Here is a 24,916-nt window from a genome sequence, read left to right as displayed (position 1 = left end):
TTGTATTCTATACCAACTTATTGAACGCAACCGACCGCCAACGCTTCCATCACAACACGTAAAGTTAAAATATACCTTCTTTCATACGGGTAAGGTTTACTATTGCTAGTTATGTAAGTGTAATATAATCGTGGCGGTTAAAAGGTTAATGTAATGTTGACACAAGTAAGGTGCGGGATGTCCATTAACTTGTGCATTAGCCAACCGGACACGTGATAAGTATATCATCGTATAATTGGTACCTCGGAAATGTAAACTTATATCTAATCTACTTGGCGATATTCGGCTTTGCCAAATATATACAGTTATTTATCTATTTTAATCTTTATTGCACGATATAAAATTGTACAAATGGCGGACTTAATGCCTTAGGCATTCTCTACCAGTCAATCATTGGGTCAAACAGAAACTTGTAGTTCTAAGCAGCAGCAGTTTATTCTAAGCTTAATAGCATCGTTCACAGACGTTTCTGCTTGTTAAAAACAAATCAAGTTATTCAAAACAATATATCAATATTCTATTTATACAGTTATACATATAGAGGGCTTGTGCACAAATCACGCGAGGTTTTTTCGGCTACTTTTTAGGGTTCCGTAGCCAAATGGCAAAAAACGGAACCCTTATAGATTCGTCATGTCCGTCTGTCTGTCCGTTTATGTCACAGCCACTTTTTTCCGAAACTATAAGAGCTATACTGTTCAAACTTGGTAAGTAAATGTATTCTATGAACCGCATAAAGATTTTTACACAAAAATAGAAAAAAAAAAACATAAATTTTGGGGATTCCCCCCATACTTGAACTGAAACTCAAAAAATCTTTTTTCATCAAACCCATACGTGTGGGGTATCTATGGATAGGTCTTCAAAAATGATATTGAGGTTTCTAATATCATTTTTTTCTAAACTGAATAGTTTGCGCGAGAGACACTTCCAAAGTGGCAAAATGTGCCCCCCCCCCCCCCCTGTAACTTCTAAAATAACAGAATGAAAAATCTAAAAAAAATATATAATATACATTACCATGCAAACTTCCACCGAAAATTGGTTTGAACGAGATCTAGTAAGTAGTTTTTTTTTAATACGTCATAAATGGCACGGAACCCTTCTTGGGCGAGTCAGACTCGCACTTGGCCGCTTTTTACTTTTTTACATCTCTTCTTGTTTATGACGCACACTTTTGTATGAACATTTCGATAGGCTTCACATACATATGTATGCAGTCATGATGCCTAAATAGGCCTAGGATGGCTGGAAATTCATAATTTTGATTATGATCATGATATTCTTTTTTTTTAACAGATTGCGCAATATTTTTATTTTTTTTATAATATCCTTTTTAAATTTCAGCTGTTCACGGAATACGGCCGCCTAGCATTAGAAGACAGTGGTCGCACACCTTTCCAGAGGCTTCAGTTCCTGGTCCGGGACTGGAGCTTCCCGTACGAAGCGGCGTATGGTGCCGAGGGCGGCAACACCATACTGCAGCGGCGGCTCAAGGTACTAACATGTATACAGTACACAGACACAGGTAGCGTTAAACAGCACACGCCATTCCAGAGAATTCAGTATTGGTCCGGGACTTTAGCTTCACGTACGAGGCGGCGTATGGCGCCGAGGGCGGTAACACCGTCTTGCAGCGGCGACTAAAGGTAAACACGGTTCGGAGTTTTCTACGAGTCTTACGTTGCGCGCTAGCTCGCATTTCTAGATGAAGACCGTTCTTTTTGCTATTGCGTTAGAATTTAAGTCCCGTGTGTACAGTCGAGTTCATAAATATGTATACATTTTTTCACCTTATTGAAATGGATCAAGGTGAAGAAATTTATACATAATTATGAACTCGATGTTACATTTTAGAGGGTGCCCTAGCCTAAGTCTTATTGGGATTAGGGTTTACTGAAAATGTTCCACAAATATATGAATCTTGGCAATTTGACGAATATTTCCTGCACGGAAGAGTAACTAGTTATTAAATGATATCTCATACAAAAATTCCTACCTTGTACCGTTGATATAAATGAATAAGGTTTTCTTTGTCAGGTGTCCGACAAGCAGCACCCGGAGCTGCAGTCCCTGCGCAAGCACATCACGTCGTGCTTCTCCGAGATCGCGTGTTTCCTGCTGCCGCATCCAGGCCTGCGGGTCGCCACCAACCCGCACTTCGACGGCAGGCTCGAAGGTACGCAAGTGTGGCACCCTGCCGTCTGTAGCCTGCTGCCGCATCCAGGCCTGCGGGTCGCCACCAACCCGCACTTCGACGGCAGGCTCGAAGGTACGCAAGTGTGGCACCCTGCCGTCTGTAGCCTGCTGCCGCATCCAGGCCTGCGCGTCGCCACCAACCCGCACTTCGACGGCAGGCTCGAAGGTACGCAAGTGTGGCACCCTGCCGTCTGTAGCCTGCTGCCGCATCCAGGCCTGCGCGTAGCCACCAACCCGCACTTCGACGGCAGGCTCGAAGGTACGCAAGTGTGGCACCCTGCCGTCTGTAGCCTGCTGCCGCATCCAGGCCTGCGGGTCGCCACCAACCCGCACTTCGACGGCAGGCTCGAAGGTACGCAAGTGTGGCACCCTGCCGTCTGTAGCCTGCTGCCGCATCCAGGCCTGCGGGTCGCCACCAACCCGCACTTCGACGGCAGGCTCGAAGGTACGCAAGTGTGGCACCCTGCCGTCTGTAGCCTGCTGCCGCATCCAGGCCTGCGGGTCGCCACCAACCCGCACTTCGACGGCAGGCTCGAAGGTACGCAAGTGTGGCACCCTGCCGTCTGTAGCCTGCTGCCGCATCCAGGCCTGCGCGTCGCCACCAACCCGCACTTCGACGGCAGGCTCGAAGGTACGCAAGTGTGGCACCCTGCCGTCTGTAGCCTGCTGCCGCATCCAGGCCTGCGCGTAGCCACCAACCCGCACTTCGACGGCAGGCTCGAAGGTACGCAAGTGTGGCACCCTGCCGTCTGTAGCCTGCTGCCGCATCCAGGCCTGCGCGTAGCCACCAACCCGCACTTCGACGGCAGGCTCGAAGGTACGTAAGTGTGGCACCCTGCCGTCTGTAGCCTGCTGCCGCATCCAGGCCTGCGCGTAGCCACCAACCCGCACTTCGACGGCAGGCTCGAAGGTACGCAAGTGTGGCACCCTGCCGTCTGTAGCCTGCTGCCGCATCCAGGCCTGCGGGTCGCCACCAACCCGCACTTCGACGGCAGGCTCGAAGGTACGCAAGTGTGGCACCCTGCCGTCTGTAGCCTGCTGCCGCACCCAGGCCTGCGCGTAGCCACCAACCCGCACTTCGACGGCAGGCTCGAAGGTACGCAAGTGTGGCACCCTGCCGTCTGTAGCCTGCTGCCGCATCCAGGCCTGCGCGTAGCCACCAACCCGCACTTCGACGGCAGGCTCGAAGGTACGCAAGTGTGGCACCCTGCCGTCTGTAGCCTGCTGCCGCATCCAGGCCTGCGCGTAGCCACCAACCCGCACTTCGACGGCAGGCTCGAAGGTACGTAAGTGTGGCACCCTGCCGTCTGTAGCCTGCTGCCGCATCCAGGCCTGCGCGTAGCCACCAACCCGCACTTCGACGGCAGGCTCGAAGGTACGTAAGTGTGGCACCCTGCCGTCTGTAGCCTGCTGCCGCATCCAGGCCTGCGCGTAGCCACCAACCCGCACTTCGACGGCAGGCTCGAAGGTACGCAAGTGTGGCACCCTGCCGTCTGTAGCCTGCTGCCGCATCCAGGCCTGCGCGTAGCCACCAACCCGCACTTCGACGGCAGGCTCGAAGGTACGTAAGTGTGGCACCCTGCCGTCTGTAGCCTGCTGCCGCATCCAGGCCTGCGCGTAGCCACCAACCCGCACTTCGACGGCAGGCTCGAAGGTACGTAAGTGTGGCACCCTGCCGTCTGTAGCCTGCTGCCGCATCCAGGCCTGCGGGTCGCCACCAACCCGCACTTCTAGATAAAAATTTTCTTAACACAACTATCCGTACGGCGGGCGTTTGAGCCAAAATTTTACCGGCGGACGACTGCAGTTGGTATATGCAGTTGGCGTGCAGTTCCCCTACAAAATGCAGTCGGGTTGCAGTTCGTTTGTACCGGCACTAAGGAAAATATATCCCTAGTGTATCATTAAAATGTGCACCTTATCCCACAGATATAGAGCCCGAATTCAAGCGATCACTGCAGCAGCTGGTGCCCATGCTGCTGGCTCCACAGAACCTCGTGCCCAAGCTCATCAACGGCCAGAAAGTCAAGGCCAAGGAGCTGGTCCAGTACTTCGTGTCTTACATGAACATTTACAAAGGCAACGAGCTGCCCGAACCGAAGAGTATGCTGGTGGTAAGTGAATTTGCACCTTATTGGTTAGACTTTTCGGTATACAGCCTGTATTTTTGATGTGACCTCAGAATCAAAGGGTAGTTAGTAGTTAGTTTAGGCTTTAATTAACACACTTTCATACGTTTTATAGCCAGGCCAAGTGCGAGTCGGACTCGCGCACGAAGGGTTCCGTACCATTATCTATAAAAACGGCAAAAAATCACGTTTGCTGTATGGGAGCCCCCTTAAATATTAATTTTATTCTGTTTTTTTTTGTATTAAATACTAACGAACGAATTAATATCGTATGTGTCTTTATCGCTAGGTAACTATTTGTCAATTAAAAATCGAGCACATACCAGCTTTGGAGAGAGCAACGACGATTTTTTGTTATAGCGGCAACAGAAATACATCATCTGAAAATTTCAACTGTCTATCTATGACGGTTCATGAGATACAGCCTGGTGACAGACAGATTGATGGACAGCGGAGTCTTATTTACTTTGTTTTAACTCAAAACTTTGCATTTAATATCGGGAAGTCACAAGTGTGACAAGTGACCATGATGTACGAAATACCCTGCTGCTCAAAAACATTAAAAAAGTTAGTTATGTTTTTTTATTTAGTTAAGACTAAATTGTTTTATAGCACTAAAACCTACATCTAGTTTAAGTTCGCGGTTATATAAAAAATACACACTGTATAATTCTGAAACGATCGAAAAATTAAAACCAAGATCTAAAAAATGGTTCGGTACGCGAAACGAAACGTCTTTAACATCTCGTTTAAATCCAACGAGGACTTGTATTAATTCACATTAAGAGGTATTTTTTACTGGCTTCGATATCGCGTCCGCGGGGTTAGCGTCTCCTAGACTGTCTGTCCGTCCGCGCTGCTGACGCTTAGACTTTTACTCACCAACATCCCTTCCACAGGCGACAGCGGAAGCGAACAACCTCACAGCCGTGGCCGAGGCCAAAGAAGTGTACACCACGCTCATGGAAGAAGTGTGCGGCGGCGCCAAGCCCTACCTGCAGACGCTACTGCTGGAGGCCGAGCACGGCAGGGTCCGCGACAAGGCGCTGCACGCCTTCCACTCCAAGCGGAAGATGGGCGGCGACGAGTTCAGCCAGTCCTACTGCGAGCAGCTCGTCAGGGTCAGTGCCGGGGCTCTACATATTGGAATAATTTAATACGGGACAACTATTGTCAAATCGAGCCCGTTCGTATCTAGGGTCGCTAGACGAGGCGGCCGTTAAATTCATTTCGATAGAAGACGAAATACTTTATACATTGTATGGTACCAACTACATAATTGGATAGTTGTTTAAAAAGGATCAATAAAGGTGGCTAAAATGAACACAATAGCAGATGCTCTTTTTAATATCCGTTTCGATGAGTGTATTTGTATCTTCCTGTGTTTGAATATGAATATATGTCTCCTATTCCAGGACTTAGAGGAGCAATTCAAGCAGTTCAGCGCGCACAACGAGAGCAAGAACATCTTCAAGGCGGCCCGCACGCCGTCCGTCTTCTTTGCCATCGCCATGTTCTTCTACGTGCTGAGCGGCATCTTCGGCCTCGTCGGCCTCTACCCCATCGCCAACCTCTGCAACCTGGCCATGGGTGTCGCGCTGCTCACACTAGTGCTGTGGGCGTACATCAGGTATTGACATGTTTTCTACGTGCTCGGTATCCTCGGCCTCTAGGCCTCTACCATCGCCAATCTCTGCCACCTGGCTGTGGGCCTCGAGCTGTTCAGACTAGTGCTGCGGGCGTACATCAGGTACTGACATGTTCTCTACGTGCTCGTTATCTTCGGCCTCTAGGCCTATAGCTAGTCTCTGCCACCTGGGCATCTTGCCTGCGTGCTCATCTTCGGCGTCGTCGGTCTTTTCCTTATCACCAACGTCTGTACAACATATGTAAAAACTTTAATTCAAATAAGACTGAATCGTGGCTATTGTGCACGCGACATTTAGGAAAAGAAATCCAAATTGTTTCTACTTATTTTATTCGTGATTTCCCGTTACAATTCACTTAGTAATTTTGGAATGGTTTCATAATTTCGTCATCTGTAGTGAGTTTGTCAGTTAATAACATCATCGTTTTATTGAACAGGTATAGCGGAGAGATGCGCGAGCTGGGCGTGACCATCGACGACACGGCCAACGTGCTTTGGGAAAACGTAAGTTTTGTACTAAATCATTATTTTTAAAACCATATTTAGGTATTTACTCGTTTTTAATCCAAATGTATAGTCTTATTCCATACAAGTATATCAAGATATAAGAGTCTGTCGGAATGTTAACACCAGTGTGTCGTTTGGCAGGTGATGAAGCCCCTGTACCAAGCCGGGCTGGAGAAGGGCATGGAGCACGCCGCCCGGGCGGCCGCCGAGGGCGCGCTCGGGCCGCCCTCGGCCGCCGCCAACGGCAAGCACAAGCAGTTGTGATGGCCGCCGCGAGCGGGACGGCTGCCCGCCCCGCGCGGGCCGGAGCGGGACGGACGCTCAGTGACGTCACGTCTCGATCACATATCACCGGATCGTAGCCCTAGGGTTACCGGCTTACTTCAGATTGTCGACTTGCCGAGCCCACTTCTGATGTCGGATTTGTTTTAGAAGGCCTTATTAAAATGCTGGTGGTAATCCTATATGTGAATGTGTGTGTGAATGGACCCGCGCCTCTATGTCGATTAGCCGGTAAGTGTACGGTTTTATCTTAGAGTTATCGATGTTTTCGAAGCGTGCGGTGGCGGATTGTGTTCATGTCGAGTGCGTAGAAAATTATAAGGGTATCTAGTTTTAGTGTAGGTAAATTAATTGTTGCTTTTTGGACTCTTTATCGAGTCGGCGTTGGACTAAAACGATATTTTAGTAGTTATTGACCAACCGCCGAACCACATTTTTTTAACTTGAAATATCAGACGGTTTTAATAAATACAAATATAGAATAGTAGTATATATATTTTATAATCGCGAGCCCATGTAAGTTTTAGAATAGCACAAAAAACGAATATGGTCACATTAAGTAAATCGCAAAATATCAAACGGACGGTTTTTGTATCACTTGTTGTAACGCACGGGAGCGTGGATGTACTTAAAAATATTTGTAGAATTTCTAAATTACTCTAAAATGCAGTGTCAATAGTTTCAAGTACTTTCAAAATGTAAATTGCTACATGGGGCTAAAATTGTAGTCATCTAAGCCTTCTGTAAATAATGATCAGTAGCGACCAAGTTTCTTAAAGTGCCAATATAAATATAATCTCTCCCATATTGGCCAAAACTGTATCAAAATTGGGATTATATTTGTTGAAACTTCAGAGTTTATTTTGTTATTACATAGCGACTTGTAGAGTAGATTCTGATATATGTAGTTCTACAAAAGTAGCTTTTCTTGCCAGTATGGCTCGTATAGAGGAATCACAATAACTAGGTTGTGAGGTGTTCGAAACAATCATAGGTATAGAAAGTGTATAGGTTAAACAACGGAGCATGTTCTCTTAGATATTGAAATTTTGCTCAATTTGTGAGAATATCTACCAAAAATACCAGCATAAACCTTCAACTGCCTGATTTCAGTGTCGAAATCAGAATACTATACATTTTGTATTCATATGAAACCTACCCTATTATAAATAAAAGCCAAAAGTGCCTTAACTTCCATTAAGTTAAGGTAGAACGTGAGAGTAGGATAGAGGGACTCCGCTGTGCCAAAGCAATTCTGTTCAGTTCTCCGTCCCTTTCTGTGTGATCATTTTGGCTTTCAACATCTTCCATCTCTTTCGTAGGAACTAGTCAAACTTTGACTGCTACGCGCATGACAATATTGTTTCGTATGTATGTTAACATTATACCTAAACATTTGTCAAATTAATATTCGATTTTTTGACGTTTGTGTAGGTGAAGAATTATATGTTCTTATGAATTATGAGTCCATAATTTTAACTTAGGATATGTCAATTTCATTATTAACTAGATTTTAATTGTTAAAGTTTACATTTGGAAAAGAACTTGTTTTAAATTTAAACGTGAAGAAATTACTGCCTTGGGTGAGACTTGAACTCTAGTCACGACGACCGTGACCGTGAGTGTCCGTGAGTTCAAGTCTCACCCAAGGCAGTATTTTTTTTTTACTTTTAAATTTATTCTAAGCTTAATAGCATCGTTCGCAGAAGTTTCTGCTTGTTAAAAATTAATTTAGAACTTGTTTTATATAATAATCATGTTCAATATGTATATCGGTTTACAAATATTATGTCGCTGGTTATTGTTTAAAAATTAACGTGATTTGGTTATTGTTTTATTAAATTTGTACTATATTTCGATTTTAAATTCTTGCACACTGGAGTCATAGTGACGATGACCTCTTAGTTTAATTTTAGGGCTAATTTCTATAGTTCTGGTCGAAGCAAGTGATGAACGAGAGAATATCTTGCTTGGACCAATAACTATGACGCACGCCTCCTCGCGGGCCGAGCAACCGACAGCGTGAAACCATTTAACATAAGGTAGAAGTACTAGTGCTCGACGCTGCACTAGTACTCGACATGGGCACTTTATGTCAAAGTGACAAGGATTAAGTTCGAATACAGAAAAATCTTCGTTGTTCAAATTTAGCCTATATTTCCATGAAATAAAGTGCCCATGTCGGTGACTAGTGCAGCGTCGAACACTAGTACTTCTACCTTACTATAGTACAAACTTTTTATTGACCTCTGAAACATGATACCATCGCCCACACTGTTAACTGTCCATAGGTGGACCTTATTATATAAGGCATAAGGTCCACCGATGGACAGGTCAGAGTGTTGCTGTTCGTACGTTGAATTTACACCTCTAAGGCCCACTTGCACCATCCCACTAACCCGGGGTTAACCTTAAACCTGGCGTTACCATGGTTACCAGTACAATTTGACACTGTGTTAACCGCTTAACCCATGGTTAGTGGGTTGGTGCAAGTGAGACGCTCTGTCGGTTTCCGGCCAAAGCTAATCCTTCTGCTCAATTTCACTCGTAATAAGTAAAATGTTGAACAAGATGTTATTTATGTTACGCCGGAGTATATTAGTGTTATTGTAAGTTTATTTGGAACAGTAGCGTAAGGTACAGGTGTTGTTGGCGGGCGCTTCGCTGTGGTTAATTATGATGGCCAGTGGACTGTTGTTCATTTATTACATACCTTTGAACATACCTTTTCTGAGATGTGCATAAGGTTATTTTTGCTTTGTACCATAGGTTTTATACTCTGGATTCAAACTGTTTTGTAAATAAGTAATTTCGCCTTGTGTAAATGTACAATTTTTTGGTTATATTAATTTCCTTTGTTTGTTTTAGTACGTTTATTTTTCGCCAACGAAAATGTTACTGAAATTTGGAGTTTAAGACATCAAATCATTAAAAAACACTTCACTTTTATGTGTCAGTAAGTATATTTATAAAAACTCAAGTAACATTGAAACGTCAAAAATAAAATGTGAGAACCCATGTTTAAAAAATCAACACCTTACTATACCCCGTTTTTTCGGATTAGATTTTTTGTAACCTCAAAAGTAGTGGTAATTTTTTTTTTCTTTCGAAATGCTAGGGTTCCTATGATATCTAATATTGCGGTACAATAATATGTAAACGACACTATAATGCAGTGCATAGTTACTCAGATTTAATTTTGGAAGAAAAAAGTTAGCAATAATTTTAAGGTTATAAAATTCCAAATCTAAAAAAAAACCCCTATAATGATTGTTAATGGGCTTTTAACATAACCTTTTCTCAACGAGTCCCACAGCGAAGCCCCCCGGCCGTCCCAGCTCATGGTGTAAGCAATATGCGAGAGGACTGTTTCTATGCGTTGCCTGTTTTGTGCCATAACTGCGGGCACTCACCCCGCACACCATATTAAAAACCTTATTTTCAATGGTATAAATACCATTTCAGAATGGCAAAACGGATACTTAAGACTAATCCTAGTTTTTATAGCCCAGATACTGAATGACACTACGATTGCCCTACTTTAGGGCTACCTCACACTAGCGTCTCGACCGTCGGCGTGTAGTCAGCGCTATGGAAAACGGCGTCGCAGTAGCAGCTATAGGGAGCGTGCATGAACTGTAGGAGGCAGCACAGGTCAGATTTTTGGCGCGAGGCGTAAATGTGATGTTTATTGTTCCGATGTAGCCCACAAGATGGCAGAGCCTACTATGCACAAGAAAACACGTTACGTGTAAATGTACATATTTATGGTTCCGATTCAGGCCACAAGATGGCAGACCCTCCAACGCGCACAGTCCCTATAGAGTTGACTAGACGCCGACGCTCGGGAGACGCTAGTATGCACTGGCTCATATTCAGCTCATCTGTCAATTTACAATATTTGGGTTGTATATATCGTGTCATTCACGAAAATGCATTCACTCGTAATGTCATGTTATTAAAGATTGTTTGACAAAACTGCACGTCACCGAGGATGGCACGAACTATAAAGGATGACTCACGCCAGACTGGGCCGGGGCCGAGCCGGAGCTCCCGGCGCTTTGTTTTCTATGGAAAAAGCCACGTGATCACCGATCAGGCGTCATGGAAAGTGATGAAAACGATGCTCCGGCTCGGCCCTGGCCCTGTCTAGCGTGAGTCATCCTTAATGCGCGCAAATTGAATTGTCATTTAAGTATCTCGGATATAAAAACACAGCTTAATATTGAAATTTATTTAAAAGTTCAGTACAAAATTATAATTTGATGTGATTTGAAGGTGTGCCGAGTCAGACGCCCGCAGTGCAGATTGTCAGATAAAACATTTATTTATATATTTTATTCAAGTTTCGAGTGTTGGAGAGTTTTACGCGATTTGACAAACCACGGCTTCTGGCAATCGACGCTTTGGACACTTTCGCTTGTAGTATAATTTTGCTCGTTGTAAATTAGACTCTGTCGCGGGGTACTAAGTCGGGTTTTCCCGCGCGACGCGGGCTAGACTATGTACATGGTTTCGGCTAGGTTAATTACGATAACTGTACGCAATGTATTAATAAAGATCTTATTTTTATACCGTTTGTTTTTGTTATTACATTATATTATCTATCGTGCCTAAAGTCCCATTCAGACGGTTCAAGAATTTGCATGCATCAATACATTGCTAATTAATAATAATAATAAATATTATAGGACATTATTACACAAATTGACTAAGTCCCACAGTAAGCTCAATAAGGCTTGTGTTGTAGGTACCTAGACAACGATATATATAATATATAATTATAAATACTTAAATACATAGAAAACACCCATGACTCAGAAACAAATATCCGTGTTCATCACACAAATATATGCTCTTACCAGGATTTGAACCCGGGACCATCAGCTTCATAGGCAGGGTCACTATCCACTAGGCCAGACCGGTCGTCAAATATATATAATATATAAATATTGATAAATACTTAAATACATAGAAAACACCCATGACTCAGGAACAAATATCCATGCTCATCACACGAATAAATGCCCTTACCAGGATTTGAACCCGGGACCATCGGCTTCATAGGCAGGGTCACTACCCACGAGGCCAGACCGGTCGTCAATTACAAAGTACAATGAATTCAGTCGATCGACCAAATACCGTATTTTAACCAAAGATAATTTGAAATAGAGGTGGATTGTTAAAGTAACTTTATATCCATTTGACTAATGTGTGTTAAATTTGTTAAATATCAAAAAAGTGGTGTCAGTATGTGTGAAAAAATAATCATCAAATTCAAATGGCGTTCTAAAAAATTTAGCTAGTGTTGAAAGATGGCAGTAAATTTACTGTAGCCACCAATTCCTTTGACAATCCACCTCTATTTCAAATTATCTTTGATTTAACGAAAACTGAATGCAAGTTCTTTGAACCGTCTAAATGGGGCTTTTGTAATAAGAGGTCAACCCAGTAGGACAATGAAAAGTAAGCAAACAAAAAAATATATTAACAAATTTTTATTTTGTTAAGTAGGTATAAAATATTAAAGCATTAATTGGAAAAGTTTTAACATTGGATGTTAAATATAAATTGATTTCATCACAAATATAAATATAATAATAATAATAATTCAGCCTATATACGTCCCACTGCTGGGCACAGGCCTCCTCTCATGCGCGAGAGGGCTCGGGCTATAGTCCCCACGCTAGCCCAATGCGGATTGGGGACTTCACATACACCTTTGAATTTCTTCGCAGATGTATATTATGCAGGTTTCCTCACGATGTTTTCCTTCACCGAAAAGCTAGTGGTAAATATCAAATGATATTTCGTACATAAGTTTCGAAAAACTCATTGGTACGAGCCAGGATTTGAACCCACGACCTCCGGATTGAAAGTCGGACGTCATATCCACTCGGCCACCACCGCTTTAAATATATTTTATTAAAATATTTTTACCCTAACGACTTTATCTAGCAGTTTTTAATTCCATTTAAAAATGCAAATTGTAGAATCCTTATCCATTCCTTACTTTCACATTTTGTATAATATTAATTTTTTTACAGTTCTCATAGGACACGGATTTAAAAGATAACAATACTCAAACACACGTTAAACGTCTACTAAACATTGGTCAGTATCATAAAACAATCATTATAGCACCATAACACCACTCCGTGACCCGTAAGTATAATTCTCGCCCGAGAACATTCGTCATAGTAAACCGAGAACATTCACAAGAACGGCACACTATACCCGCGGGTCTCCGTCCGTCAAGGTTGAGCCCTACGCTCCGTACAGCGTCATCGTGTTCCAACATAACATCGTCGTAGGCAGCGCACGGCGTCAACAAGACAATGCGAGCGCACTAGCGCCGCTTGTCGCCGAGCCCGGCCGCCGCCGCCGCCGCCCGCGGCCCCACCGACTCCCACGCTTGCCGCATCGCCTGGGGAACAAGTCATACTTTCAAATATATGTATTGATCAGCAGTGGCAGCATGGTTCCATTTTTATCGCTTGTCACTATGCCTGTCAATTTCGCACTTACATACTTGTTAGAACGTGACGAGCATAGTGACAAGTGATAAAAATGCGACCGTGCTACAATCGCAGGACAATTACTTACAGTTTGGCAGATGGTTTTTACACATTTTATTTTCTACTTTAACCCTTTATCAGGTTGACAATTCAAAAATGAAAATCGAATGTCAGTTTTACTCATTGAAAATAGAACACAAGTTTGAGGTGCCGTATGTGAGAAATATATCTCCCTTAGCCTGATAAAGGGTTAAATTAAACAAAATAAAGTCGATATTTATAGTATGCCGCCCATACCACATTTCATATTTTTATCACCATGTAAAGAAACGTCTATCAGTGAGAAACGTGTAACCAAGGAGTAGCTGCTACATCAGTAGTAGTATGAAGCTTATAGAAGTTAGTGTGAGGCTACACTGGTGCGCTGCATTGCGTTGCGCCGCGTTTTATCGTCGCAGGCGTCAACGCTGCGTCGTTTTACATATATTTTTACGACATGCCACATTAAATGCGTTGCGACGACGTGACGCAACGCAACGCACCAGTGTAGCCTGGCCCTTGTAGGGATACGTATGTATTCTTAATGCTAAATTTGTGCAAAGTTAGAGTGGTCAGAGTCTACAACACCACACAAAATGAATGACGTGCGCCGCAGTGGGCTTATCTATTACAAATGAACAGTTATAAAAGGCTCTACTTGAGTTAGACAAAATAACCTTTACGCAGTCTGGGTGTGACTTGGTAGCCCCTTACGTTAGTGTAGCGCTAGATTTCTATTTTAGAAGAAGGATTTTGTAACTAAAACGAAAGATGCTCACGTATTCTCGCAAGGAATCTGCTATTTCGTCCAGCTGTATGCCTACGTCGCGCATGTTGCCTGTCACTCTGAAAAAATACAACAAGAAAGTAAGTAAGAACCGAACTTTTCTAAGTAGTTGCATTAATATTTATTGATCAGGTTGAATGATTCATACTGTTTAATGTTTAACTCTATGACATCAAAGACGAAAACAGACGCGCGGCTACATCCAAATATGAACCTTCGTGCATTCCGACAAGGTTCACGATGACGTGCTGCACAAGATAGGTTCAAAAGATTAATTTACCACTTTTCGCGTATCCAATCCAATGTCGCCGACGTGCAATGAAATTAGAGCAGCATGTATCCTGTTATTTCTACATTTTCTTCTGTAATATTTCAATTTTCCGGCAGAATGAAACCTTTTAATTTCGACGACCTTAACACTGTAGGAGTATCCTGACCTGCTGTACGCCCACACGGCCAGCAACACCAGCGACGCCAGAGCCACAGCCTGCCCCACCGCCACCACGGTCTGCACGCTCACAGCACTGCCCAGCACGCTCAGCAGGTACCCCAGGATGGCCACCGTCGCGAACACCGCCGGCGTGCCCGCCAGCCTGAAGATGTTCTTGCCCTCGTTGTGAGCTTTTAGTTGTTGGTATTGCTCTTCTAGTTCCTGTAATTGATTGTTTTAATTTAATCGATGTACCTAATGTATGAACTCATCTTATGACTCTTAAAACATTTCTGATGTATCAAAACAAGATTTTAAAAATGAACGCACTCTTTCCTGGGCGCACGCACTTAGAAACGACTACCTAGGTAACCTTCATTGACTCAGGTAAAGCCAAACATAGCGCACTCCGGTGTGCTTACCGTATGCCGTATATGCCTGAGTTAAGCTGTCAATTCTTGTCGCTCCTAAAGAGTGGTGTTGTTAAACTCCAGTCTTTCGGAAATTAATATATGGGTTGCCCAGTTAGGCTGCTCTTGATTAATAGTCTGGATTTATGAGAAAAATATGGACGTTAGCTTCCGGAGAGGTTTTTTTAACATTACCTTGATGAGTTGTGCTTCATAAGTGCTAGCTAACTCGTCCCCGCCCATCTTCCGCTTGGCGTGGAAGGCGTGCAGCGCCTTGTCGCGCGCGCGGCGGTGCTCGTCGTCCAGGCGCCGCGGCGGCAGGTAGGGCTGGGCGCCGCCGCACACGTCCTCCATCACCGCGTCGTACACCTCGCGGGCCTCGGCCACGGCGGAAAGATTGTTCGCTTCGGCGGTAGCCTGTAGGTTAAATGCTTACAGTCAGTCTACGCTAAGTCTGCAGACCAAGTGCTTAGCCATATCAACTCGTAATTAGGTATCCATTGTCACTGCCCAAGTGCCAGACATCTACAGAAACTCAGTGACATTTGGTTATATATCTTAGGTAAGGTTACTTCAAAATACCTACATAACTATTGGAAGTTTATGTCAAATTATTCAACTACAATTACAAAAGCATCTTCCAATTGTACTTGCGAGTAGTCATGCCTATTAGTGGGAATAACATAAACATTCTCTCACACTTCTTCTTCTTTGTCAGGGGCTATGTAAGGCTCTACAGTCTATATATCATTGCGAGCTTTGCCATAGTGTGTTTTAGTTTTTAAAATAGGTATATTGTATAACATGTATGCTAGTTTTTAAGGTATTAATCTATGGCACAATAGTTGCCTGAAAATAAAGTCTTTTTTTTTTCATTTTGCACAATGCTGTCCAAGGTTTAAAATACCTCAAGTATAGTCTTAGGTACTCCGGTTCGGTAGCACCGTGCCATTTAACACATTGATAAGCCTTGAAGTAGAGCAGCAGGTCGCGCGCCCGCACCGGCTGGTCTTGGTAAGTAAAGCGTGTGTGTCAGCAGCGAAAGCACAAGCTGACACCAGCACCAGCGGTGGGAGTCTGAACTAGGGGCTGATGTCTGGAATATTTAATAAGGCCCTACCTCGAGTATAGACTTAGGCTCAGGTAGCTCGGTGCCGTTGAACACATTGATGTAAGCCTTGAAGTAGATCAGCAGATCACGCGCCCGCACCGGCTGGCCTTGGATGGTCTTGGGGAGTAAAGCGTCGGGCGATAGCAGCGACGGCACCAGCTGTCGGAGGGACTCTTTAAACTCGGGGCTGATGTCTGGAAATGGAAGTAAAAACTATGTTATCCCCACATCACATCCCCTATGAAGTTACGGGAGGTCGAACGGGACATAACCGAAAAAACCTTGGTATGGTTGTCAGTTTTTGCTGACTATTTGCCTATAAGCTCGAGATCATCACGCCGGAAAATAAAGGTAAAGATCATGTGTGAACATTTAATTCAGAAGAAGCAAATTCTTGTTATTGTTACCACTTCTTCAGAAATTAAATTTGGAGCATATGAACAAACCATTGTTCTTATCAGATCTGTTGATTTTAAACACACAGCTGAGTCTCCATGCTACTCCAAATTGCACAGGTAACGAAAGCTACCGAAAGGTCTTCTTAGTTCTTAAATACCCAATTACCAGCAAGTTTCCCGTTGAACTGCGGGTTGGTGGCGACGGTGAGGCCGGGGTGCGGCATGAGGAAGCAGGCCAGCTGATCAAAGCAAGACGCCACGTGTCGACGCAACGCTTGGAGTTCTTCGTGTTGACCTTCATGAACCTGCAAGTAGACGAAAGGACGTCTTTCAGGTTAGGTTTTCAATTACATACCGACATTTCCCATTATAGATATATTGAGGATCGACGAAGGGGCTTGAACATTTCTGATTAACCCTTTACCGCATATATATGCAACCTTATATGGCAGTTATAATATTCATCTTGACAGCTATTAAAGTTCAAATGTAAATATTTTTTATGATATGGGTTAAGGGGTTAATATTATGCACTCTAACGTCTAGTCAATAGAGATGTGTTTCATACTTGTTAGCACCTTGGGTGCTCCAATATATTGTATAGGTATCATGGCAACTGTGCGTGTGTCCTCTATAATGCAGGAAAGGGGAGGCCCTTCCACTGCTATATGACCACACTTTTCCTTTTCTTTGGTGGGAACTACTGTTCCCACCAAAGATCCCGTAACTTTAATTAACAGAATTGCTAACGCAAGTCTCCAAACAGCGTACAAGATATATGCACCTAGATGATAAATTAGATATTGCCTCGGAGATCAAAGTCCACTTGAAAAAAAAAGTATTTTATATTCTTGAGATAGTAATAATTACCTCAAGCCGCTTGTCAAGCAGTTGTTTCCCGCCGGAGGCACCATACGGGTGATCGTAGGGGAAGCTCCAGTCCCGGACTAGAAGCTGCAGCCGCTGGAAGGGCTTGCCCACGCTGCTCTGTGCTGCTAAACGTCCGTACTCCGTGAACAGCTGGAGACATGGAAATTATAAGCTTATTATTTATTTGCTTGTACAGTTTCACTGCTAGGCAAATGCTATCATCTCTGTTCAGGGCAGTATTTGGCAAGTCAAATCGAAAGACATCAAGATCGCTCCGCCATCTACGCCTAGAGCTTTCATGACAACGCTTTTTACAGATAATGTTACTTGTAAAGTCTGTGCGAACAGACTTCATCAAGTAACTGTACAAACAGGAGGTCGTGGTTCACACCCTGGTTTCTTGGAACTTATTACGTAAAAAAGATAATTGTTCTTATATGATGAAGGAAAATCTTATAAAGAAACCTGCATACATCTGCGAAGAAGCTTAATAAATTAGATGTGCTGATTGTTTGGCATCGAAAGATAGGTACTGACCTGCAAGTGTTGAAGATCGTCTTCCTCAATGTTTTGTGACAAGTTGTAGATCTGCACAGAAGACAGCATAGTGGACAATGCGAAGATTGTGGCATTGTCACGCACTGTGGATTGGCTGTCAAATGTGCCTTGCGTATCCATCAGTAAGATCACCACCTGAAAAAATACAATGAACGAATGAGCTCTATTAATAACCCGCAAAGTGGATGGTACGCGGTTAGGAGAGGACTTGGCCAGTGTGACACCCACAAAGAGCTGTTATATACTACAGTCACACTGCAGTGCGTCCGATGTTTGCCGAAGCGCGCGCAGATGACTTATTTGCCATTAGGCGGAAAAGATTTGCCTCTCTGCTGAGGAGAGTGCTGGGCAGCAACAACAGCGTCATAAATGCGTTGTAGTATGTCTCGACTATCCCATAACTAAATACTAAGTTGAAGTAGTTATTGGCAGGGTAAAGTCAATCGTGCAATCGCGTTGTAAATTATCTATAGGTACCTACACATATATAGTTTATTTTTATTTAAAAACAAATATTCCACTAACATAGTTATTCAGTTTTTCGTGTTACTAAATGGATCATGTCAATTAAGTCTGAACTAAAGCATTTTTATTTATATTTTTATACCGATGTCATATCATAGGCTGTTGTTCACATTGATGTAATGGTTGTTCATCAAGCCGAAGGCCGTAATAAGTGGAGAATCGCATAGGAGTGAAGGGCCGACTTTATTAGGCTATTAGGCTATCAAGAATCTACTACTCTACTTTCAATCTACTTTACCTTCTCTCCATTGCTGAGAGTGGCCTTGAAAGGCTGCGACCAGAGCAGCAGACCCGTGGTGTCGCGCTCGGAGCCCCCGCGCCAGCTGAAGCCCTGTAGGGGCGCGTCTTCCGCGCCCAACCAATCACCACTGTCCCCGAGGTTGTACTGGAAATTTTAAACAATTCTAGCTTAATCAAAGTGAACTCAAATAAGTAATTTCATTCCTTTTGATAAAGACAAACATTTAAATAATGTGGCCCTAGTGAAAAAGGGTACAAGTCTCTGGCAGTTTAGGTGTATAAGGGCATAAGTGTTACGTGGAACTTACACCCCTTTACACCTGCGCTGCCAGAGACGTGTACCCTTTTTCACTAGGGCCACAGATATATCTAAGATATAAAGTTAGCTTTGATTTGGACCACTATACCGATGCTACTGGACGTCTGTCAACCGCTTCGTCTATGGCTATGTGTGCATAGAGGCCAGGCCATTAATGAGAGAAGTGGTTGTTAACCTTTTGATGTTAATAGTTATTTTAAGAAGTCGATCACGGATTGATCAAAGAGCTCTTCTCCTTCATCAAGGTAAGTAATAAGTCAGCTGTAGAGCAGGGATGACATCTCACATAAGATGTTCGGTACGGACTTACGGAGTAATCAATTATCATAAGTAAGATAAAGATTAAATATTCCTTACCTTGTGACGTAGAATAGGCAGCAGTATAGTGCAGAAAGAGCGTCCAATTCTAGATCGTACTCGTGTTCATAAGTTAACTGAAGGTTAAAATTCCTTACCTTATGGTGTAGATATCTAAGGAAGAAATCAAGCAGGAAACTTTTCCCCTTCCTAAAGGCGCCAGCCACGGAGACCACGACAACGGGCCGCTCCTTGATGTCCTCACGCAGCAGTAAGGCAGAGAGGGCATCTAGTTCCAGCTCGAACGAGTGCTCGGGGCCCGGAGACACCACTTGGATGCCGCGGCCCGATTCTAGCGACTCGATTTTGTCTGTGAAGATTTGGAAATTATTAAGTAGTTACTTACTAAACACGTCAAGTCTATGTACTTTGAGGTACTTTTGACAGTAAGGAAAGGAAAAGTGCGCAAGTGTGTGTGGAATATGGATATTTTAAGAATATTATAAATAAATGAGTATAAGTATGAATAGACGCATTTGCCCCTCGCTAATCCTGTTGTGTATAGACATATTCGATGAATGTCGAGGTACGAGAATCAAGCCCATATTTGAGTAGACTATTATAGGTACCTACGCTAAACAAACCTTGTTAATTGACCGCGAAAACGCGCCTAGCTTTGGTAAGTACCTATAAGTAGCATAACAAGTATCATGTACCTACTGTACAGCAATCACAGTCATATATATTTATTACGTATACGTAGGTATGGACGAGATTCTAATCAATCGATATAACACGTCAAACGAAAGACGACTCTCTAAGTTACCTTTTCTATATCAAAGTTAAACATTTCACTTGTATTGGACATGCGGAAAGATTGATTTTGCAATGACGTGCTGAGTGAGGTCATCTGTGTGACCGGACCAATGCTTTTAATATTAAACGCGAATCGGCCATAAATAATTCGATGTTAAGTAGGTACCTATGAGCTATGTATAAGTAGGTATATGTTATAATCACATTTCATTTTCCCCTCTGCTGCAGTCATTGACATATATATCTAAGGGCGAGCCTTACGGGCACTAAGAATATGGTGCTAGTTCAGTGGTGTCACTCACGAATTCGGGCCAATCGTGCAGTCTAACGCAACTCCGCTCTTCCGCTCGAGCATGGAATACTGCTGCCACCTATGGGACGGTTCTGCCAAATATCAGCTGGCGGCCCTGGACTCGATAGAGCGCCGGGCTCATAGACTTTTTGGCGATGACCCATCTATCAAGTCAAAATTACAGAGCCTTGAGCATCGCCGTCGAGTCGCTAGCCTATCGGTGTTCTATCGGATACATTTCGGGGAGTGCGCACAGGAACTGCACGATCTGATCCCACCTTCCCCTTTCCATCATCGGACATCCTGGCGTGGGGAGCGAATGCACCCGTTCGTGGTAAACATTCCATTTGTTCGCACTAAACGGTTTGCCTCCTCTTTTTTGGTACGGACGGCTAAAGAATGGAATGCGCTCCCGCCATCTGTATTCCCTGATAAATATGACCTCGGTCTCTTTAAAGCAAGAGTGAATAGGCTACTACTGTACCGGTGAGCTCCATCTTAGGCCCTGTCTTCACTTTCCATCAGGTGTGACTAGAGCCCATCGCCGATCAGTTTTTAATAATAATAAATAAAAAAAACAGGTTGTGACCAATCGCGCGCGTGATGCGAACTCATCAACCAATCGCGTTGTGGCGTTAGACTGCACGATTGGTTCGAATTCGTGTGCGTGACACCGCTGTAGTGGCCCCATTCTCATTGCCCGTAAGGCCCGTAAGGCATATCTTATTGCAGGTAATTATCGAGTTTCTCATAATACCTAGATACATCTATCGCAAGGCATTAAAGACAACACGTAATTGCTTTACCTTCCTATTTTGCTATTCCTTCCATTAACTAAATACCACCAATGTGTATATTTTATCAATTTCCGTATCTGTTTTTTATGTAGTGTGCAATAAAGAATTTTATTATTATTATTATTAAATAATAGTTATGGTCACGACTTGTGGCGCTCGTTCGACGGCTGCCTACATAGCCAAGTTACTTAATTTTACGGTTTTTGCGAAATACCTACAGTACCTTTAAAAAGTATCGGCGAAAGTTCACAATTACAGTTCATAATTCCATTTAGGGTTCAAGCTAATTTGGCTGTTTATACTAACGGTATGATTTGTCCAATGTAAAGTGAGCCCTAAACGGCTCAACAATTAAAGTCCGCGACTGTACCTAAATTCGGTGTCGCGACCTTCCATTATTAGTCACCTACAACAATATTACAACTCCACGTTCATATTCCCACCTACTTTACTCGCAATATGACAATGCTTAAGTACCTACTACAACGACATTAAGTACCTAAATAAATGATTCTAGCAAGTAGGTAGTGTTTAAATAGCACGCTGTTAAGTACCTACTTAAATATCGAAATATAAGTTCCACGAAACTCGCGCTGCCAATTAATGAAATATTAATGAGCGTTTCGTTTCCGTTAACCTAGGTTTGTATAATTGATCTTAGTAATAAGATGCATTTTTATCTATTTTTTGTTCATTGCACTCTTATTTAATAAAGTGCAGAAATATCTGAAGCAAGTCGATCATTTCTAAGTTTTCTAATTCCCACGCATGCTGCTTTAACAGTTGAATACATTTCAATTTCAAATATTGCATCCAGCGCATGTGCAACGGCTTTCTTCGTTCATTACACGAATGTAACTACCTATTTTATGACACTGTTATGTTTATAAACGACCGCTTTAAAAACAGCTCTATTTCCTGTAATCTGCTCTGTAGAGCAGAACATGTATGTTAGGTAGGTACTCAGCAGTATTAAGTCAAGCTATTATAAATCCCGGAAGCATAATTTATAAAGCATTTTATCTATAGTAAAAATAAGTAAATAATAAACATATTAGCCAAAGCCTTCTGAATTCTGAATCACAGCTGAGATAACTATCTAAAAATAGCACGTAAACATATCGTAAACACCTGATTTTCGTTAAAGCCGTTTCCAATAAAACAAACCACAAATTCTTTAGAAAACACAGAATACTCACTGGCCATTTTACTCGTTGTAAAAAGTTCAACACAAAAAAGTAAATTAGCAGCAGGTGGTCATTTTCTAAAGTGTAATGTGTGTTTAGCGTGTGTGCCGACCGTCGGGCGAGGCGCGGCGGGTAAGACTGGCGTTGTGTTGTAAGGTCATCATTATGATGTCATCGGCCGGCTCTCCACTACGCCGGTGATGGCATACGTCATAAGCTGATGCTGTGGATGTGTGTGCAACGAAATTATGGGCCGAGTGCATTGTTATATGGTAAATTATCCGAGCCGAGTACCTTGTCCACAGGTAAAAGTAATATTTACTGAAATTACAAACATCTCATATGCTTATTTGGGTTCTGCGCATATAAAGTGGTTTATTGCGCATTACAAGCCCGGTACGCTTAAGATTCTAAGTTGGAATTTTTTTCTTTTTTTTTATACTACGTCGGTGGCAAACAAGCATACGGCTAGCCTGATGGTAAGCAGTCTCCGTAGCCTATGTACGCCTGCAACTCCAGAGGAGTTACATGCGCGTTGCCGACCCTAAACTCGCTACACTCGTAATTCTGTTATAGAACTAGAGTTAGACCAAACTAAATCGACAGCGATTTTGATAACCCAGACTCTTGTCATCCTATGGTACCCCATTGGTACGAAGGGCCTTCGTGAGACGTCGCCATTCGCTACCTTAGAGCATCAACTCAAAAAGACAAGGTTCTAACTACGGTATACATTTCAATCTCATTGGTCGGTACTCAGTACGTCAGCGCACATGATCGTAGAACATGGAAACGAGCGCACAGTCAAGGGAAAGCACCTCCGTGTGCACGCATTATCACTTCGGAATCAATTACTCAGTGTTCTTTTGCTGGTGTAACTTCCCCTACCTACACCCCAATCTACCCCATCTATTAAACCCCGGACCTAATAAAATAAGGAACCTAATCGTTATCAATCCCACCTTTAAAATTACCCCTAAAATTTACCCCAACAATAATTTTACCTTAACAATAATTTGGCCAAGTGAACGTCTAGTTAAAGGTTAGGACCCCTTGAAGCGAACCGCGGTACCCTAGATTCTTTAATGAGTAACAGCTAAATCTTGGACTCTGATTCTACCTGATTAAGTATTACCTAGACGTTAAGACTCGGAAATTTACTATACTAAATAATTTATTATGTTGAGAGGAAATAATCGATAGGGTATTATGTTAAAATTCAACCTTCAGCAAAATACCATAAGATTAAGTTATTCCAAACCATTTCTATATTAAATATGACACCTTATAAGTAGAATGAAAATATATAACAATCGACAAGGTATGAGCAGTGTCGCGATAAAGGATATGGACTCCGCCCCCACGCGCAAGGTCGTAGACGACGGGTGTAGCCTTAAGTTACAGAACCTATCAATGATTTTTGATGTAATGTAAGATATATTTTTAATAATTAATTAGAAAGATATTTAGTTATTGCAGCATATATGATTATATAAATATAAAAATATTTTTGGTAAAATCCTGCTACTCCTATTAAGTCTTCGGGGTAACATTGAAGCAGCACTCCCGGGTTAAGCCCATTTACACACTTATATTAAGATTAAAATATTATTACCTATCAATCCTATCATCTTCTAAACGAGGTGTGAACGGATCACGCGTGCTGCCTCTAATGCTAGATGCAGGTCTGAAGACTCTTACTCCGATTAGCAATATCAATCGGGCCACCTACTATCTTATTAGCCAGACGGGCTATGACCAACGCTTCGCAACCCTATACAAACCTAGGGGCTGACGAAGAGAAGCGATAAGTATTCGTCAGACACCAATTACTTATCTTTTATATCCAAAAGCTAAGGCTACTAAGCCATTACCCAGTCCCCATAGCTAAAAGTAGGCTGAATTTCTAGGCCTTTCAAATGTATAAACGAAGTACAAGTTTAACTCATTACTGTACTTTATGAGATCGAACTATCAAGGTGAGTATTATTCCACTCAAAGATTCCAATGGACTGCGCTCGCCTGCCAAAGGGTCTCTAAAACAAACCATTCTTTTATCCCAGAATAGTCTGTGTTCCTAAACCCAACTTGAATATGTAAGGATTGAATATATAAATACCTTAGGACCTGATCGAATACTCAGTACTTCGTCTCTACACCAAAAACCCAGAAATGAAAATAAATAGATATAAGATGTTACAGATAACCCTCAACTTTCCACTCAGAGTAACAGTCTGGAAGATTTAGGTAATTAAAACCCATTACCGGTATTTCACTAATATTATCATTAGTACACGTTATAAAACATAGCTTCACGTCATTAGAACCTTTTGAAAGATATATATATACACCAACCAATCGAATTTCTAGATCAAACCTAAGAGAGAGACCCTATAACAGTGTGTGTGACTCTACCCTATTCCTACCCTTAGACCCTAATCTAGTATGTCCAGAACACAGATCGTACTTACCATTGATCTAGTGATTTGGAACATACACAAGTGTATCCCTAAGTCTAAGCTGTAAGCATTCGGCCGACAAAACCGAGGTATAGCAA

At 42.8% G+C, this 24,916-nt stretch overlaps 2 protein-coding genes across 5 annotated transcripts in view; one reads left to right on the top strand and one right to left on the bottom strand.

The window, feature by feature from the left end:
* Positions 1 to 11,337, top strand: part of LOC133528238 (atlastin-like) — a 37,223-nt gene extending 25,886 nt beyond the window's left edge. For all 4 annotated transcript variants that reach the window (XM_061865523.1, XM_061865525.1, XM_061865526.1 and 1 more), the window contains 7 exons: positions 1,348 to 1,497; positions 2,041 to 2,179; positions 4,129 to 4,313; positions 5,228 to 5,449; positions 5,744 to 5,958; positions 6,414 to 6,480; positions 6,625 to 11,337. In XM_061865523.1, the coding sequence (XP_061721507.1) occupies positions 1,348 to 1,497; positions 2,041 to 2,179; positions 4,129 to 4,313; positions 5,228 to 5,449; positions 5,744 to 5,958; positions 6,414 to 6,480; positions 6,625 to 6,747 (1,101 nt within the window). In that variant the 3' untranslated portion in view covers positions 6,748 to 11,337. The remainder of the gene's footprint in view (positions 1 to 1,347; positions 1,498 to 2,040; positions 2,180 to 4,128; positions 4,314 to 5,227; positions 5,450 to 5,743; positions 5,959 to 6,413; positions 6,481 to 6,624) is intronic.
* A 1,510-nt stretch (positions 11,338 to 12,847) lies between these two features.
* On the bottom strand, positions 12,848 to 22,515 carry LOC133528237 (atlastin-like). The gene is made up of 11 exons (XM_061865522.1): positions 22,372 to 22,515; positions 19,426 to 19,637; positions 18,650 to 18,796; positions 17,866 to 18,021; positions 17,329 to 17,478; positions 16,625 to 16,763; positions 16,070 to 16,254; positions 15,145 to 15,366; positions 14,547 to 14,761; positions 14,102 to 14,168; positions 12,848 to 13,192 (listed from the first exon to the last, which is right to left on the bottom strand). Exons 1-11 carry the CDS (start codon positions 22,376 to 22,378, stop codon positions 13,115 to 13,117), a joined length of 1,578 nt encoding a protein of 525 aa, XP_061721506.1. The 5' UTR covers positions 22,379 to 22,515; the 3' UTR covers positions 12,848 to 13,114.
* Positions 22,516 to 24,916: the final 2,401 nt, after the last annotated feature.

This window comes from Cydia pomonella, chromosome 19 (genome assembly GCF_033807575.1).
Source record: "Cydia pomonella isolate Wapato2018A chromosome 19, ilCydPomo1, whole genome shotgun sequence".
NCBI classification, from domain to species: domain Eukaryota; kingdom Metazoa; phylum Arthropoda; class Insecta; order Lepidoptera; family Tortricidae; genus Cydia; species Cydia pomonella.
The sequence above is the reverse complement of the archived record's forward strand: the minus strand, read 5'-3'. Positions and strand labels throughout refer to the sequence as shown.

Excerpts from the sequence above, each read along its gene's own strand:
- LOC133528237 (XM_061865522.1), bottom strand. Across the intron at positions 16,764-17,328 it reads TGCTTGACAAGCGGCTTGAG|GTTCATGAAGGTCAACACGA; the intron begins GTAATTATTACT and ends GTCTACTTGCAG. Across the intron at positions 15,367-16,069 it reads AGCCTAAGTCTATACTCGAG|GCTACCGCCGAAGCGAACAA; the intron begins GTAGGGCCTTAT and ends TTTAACCTACAG.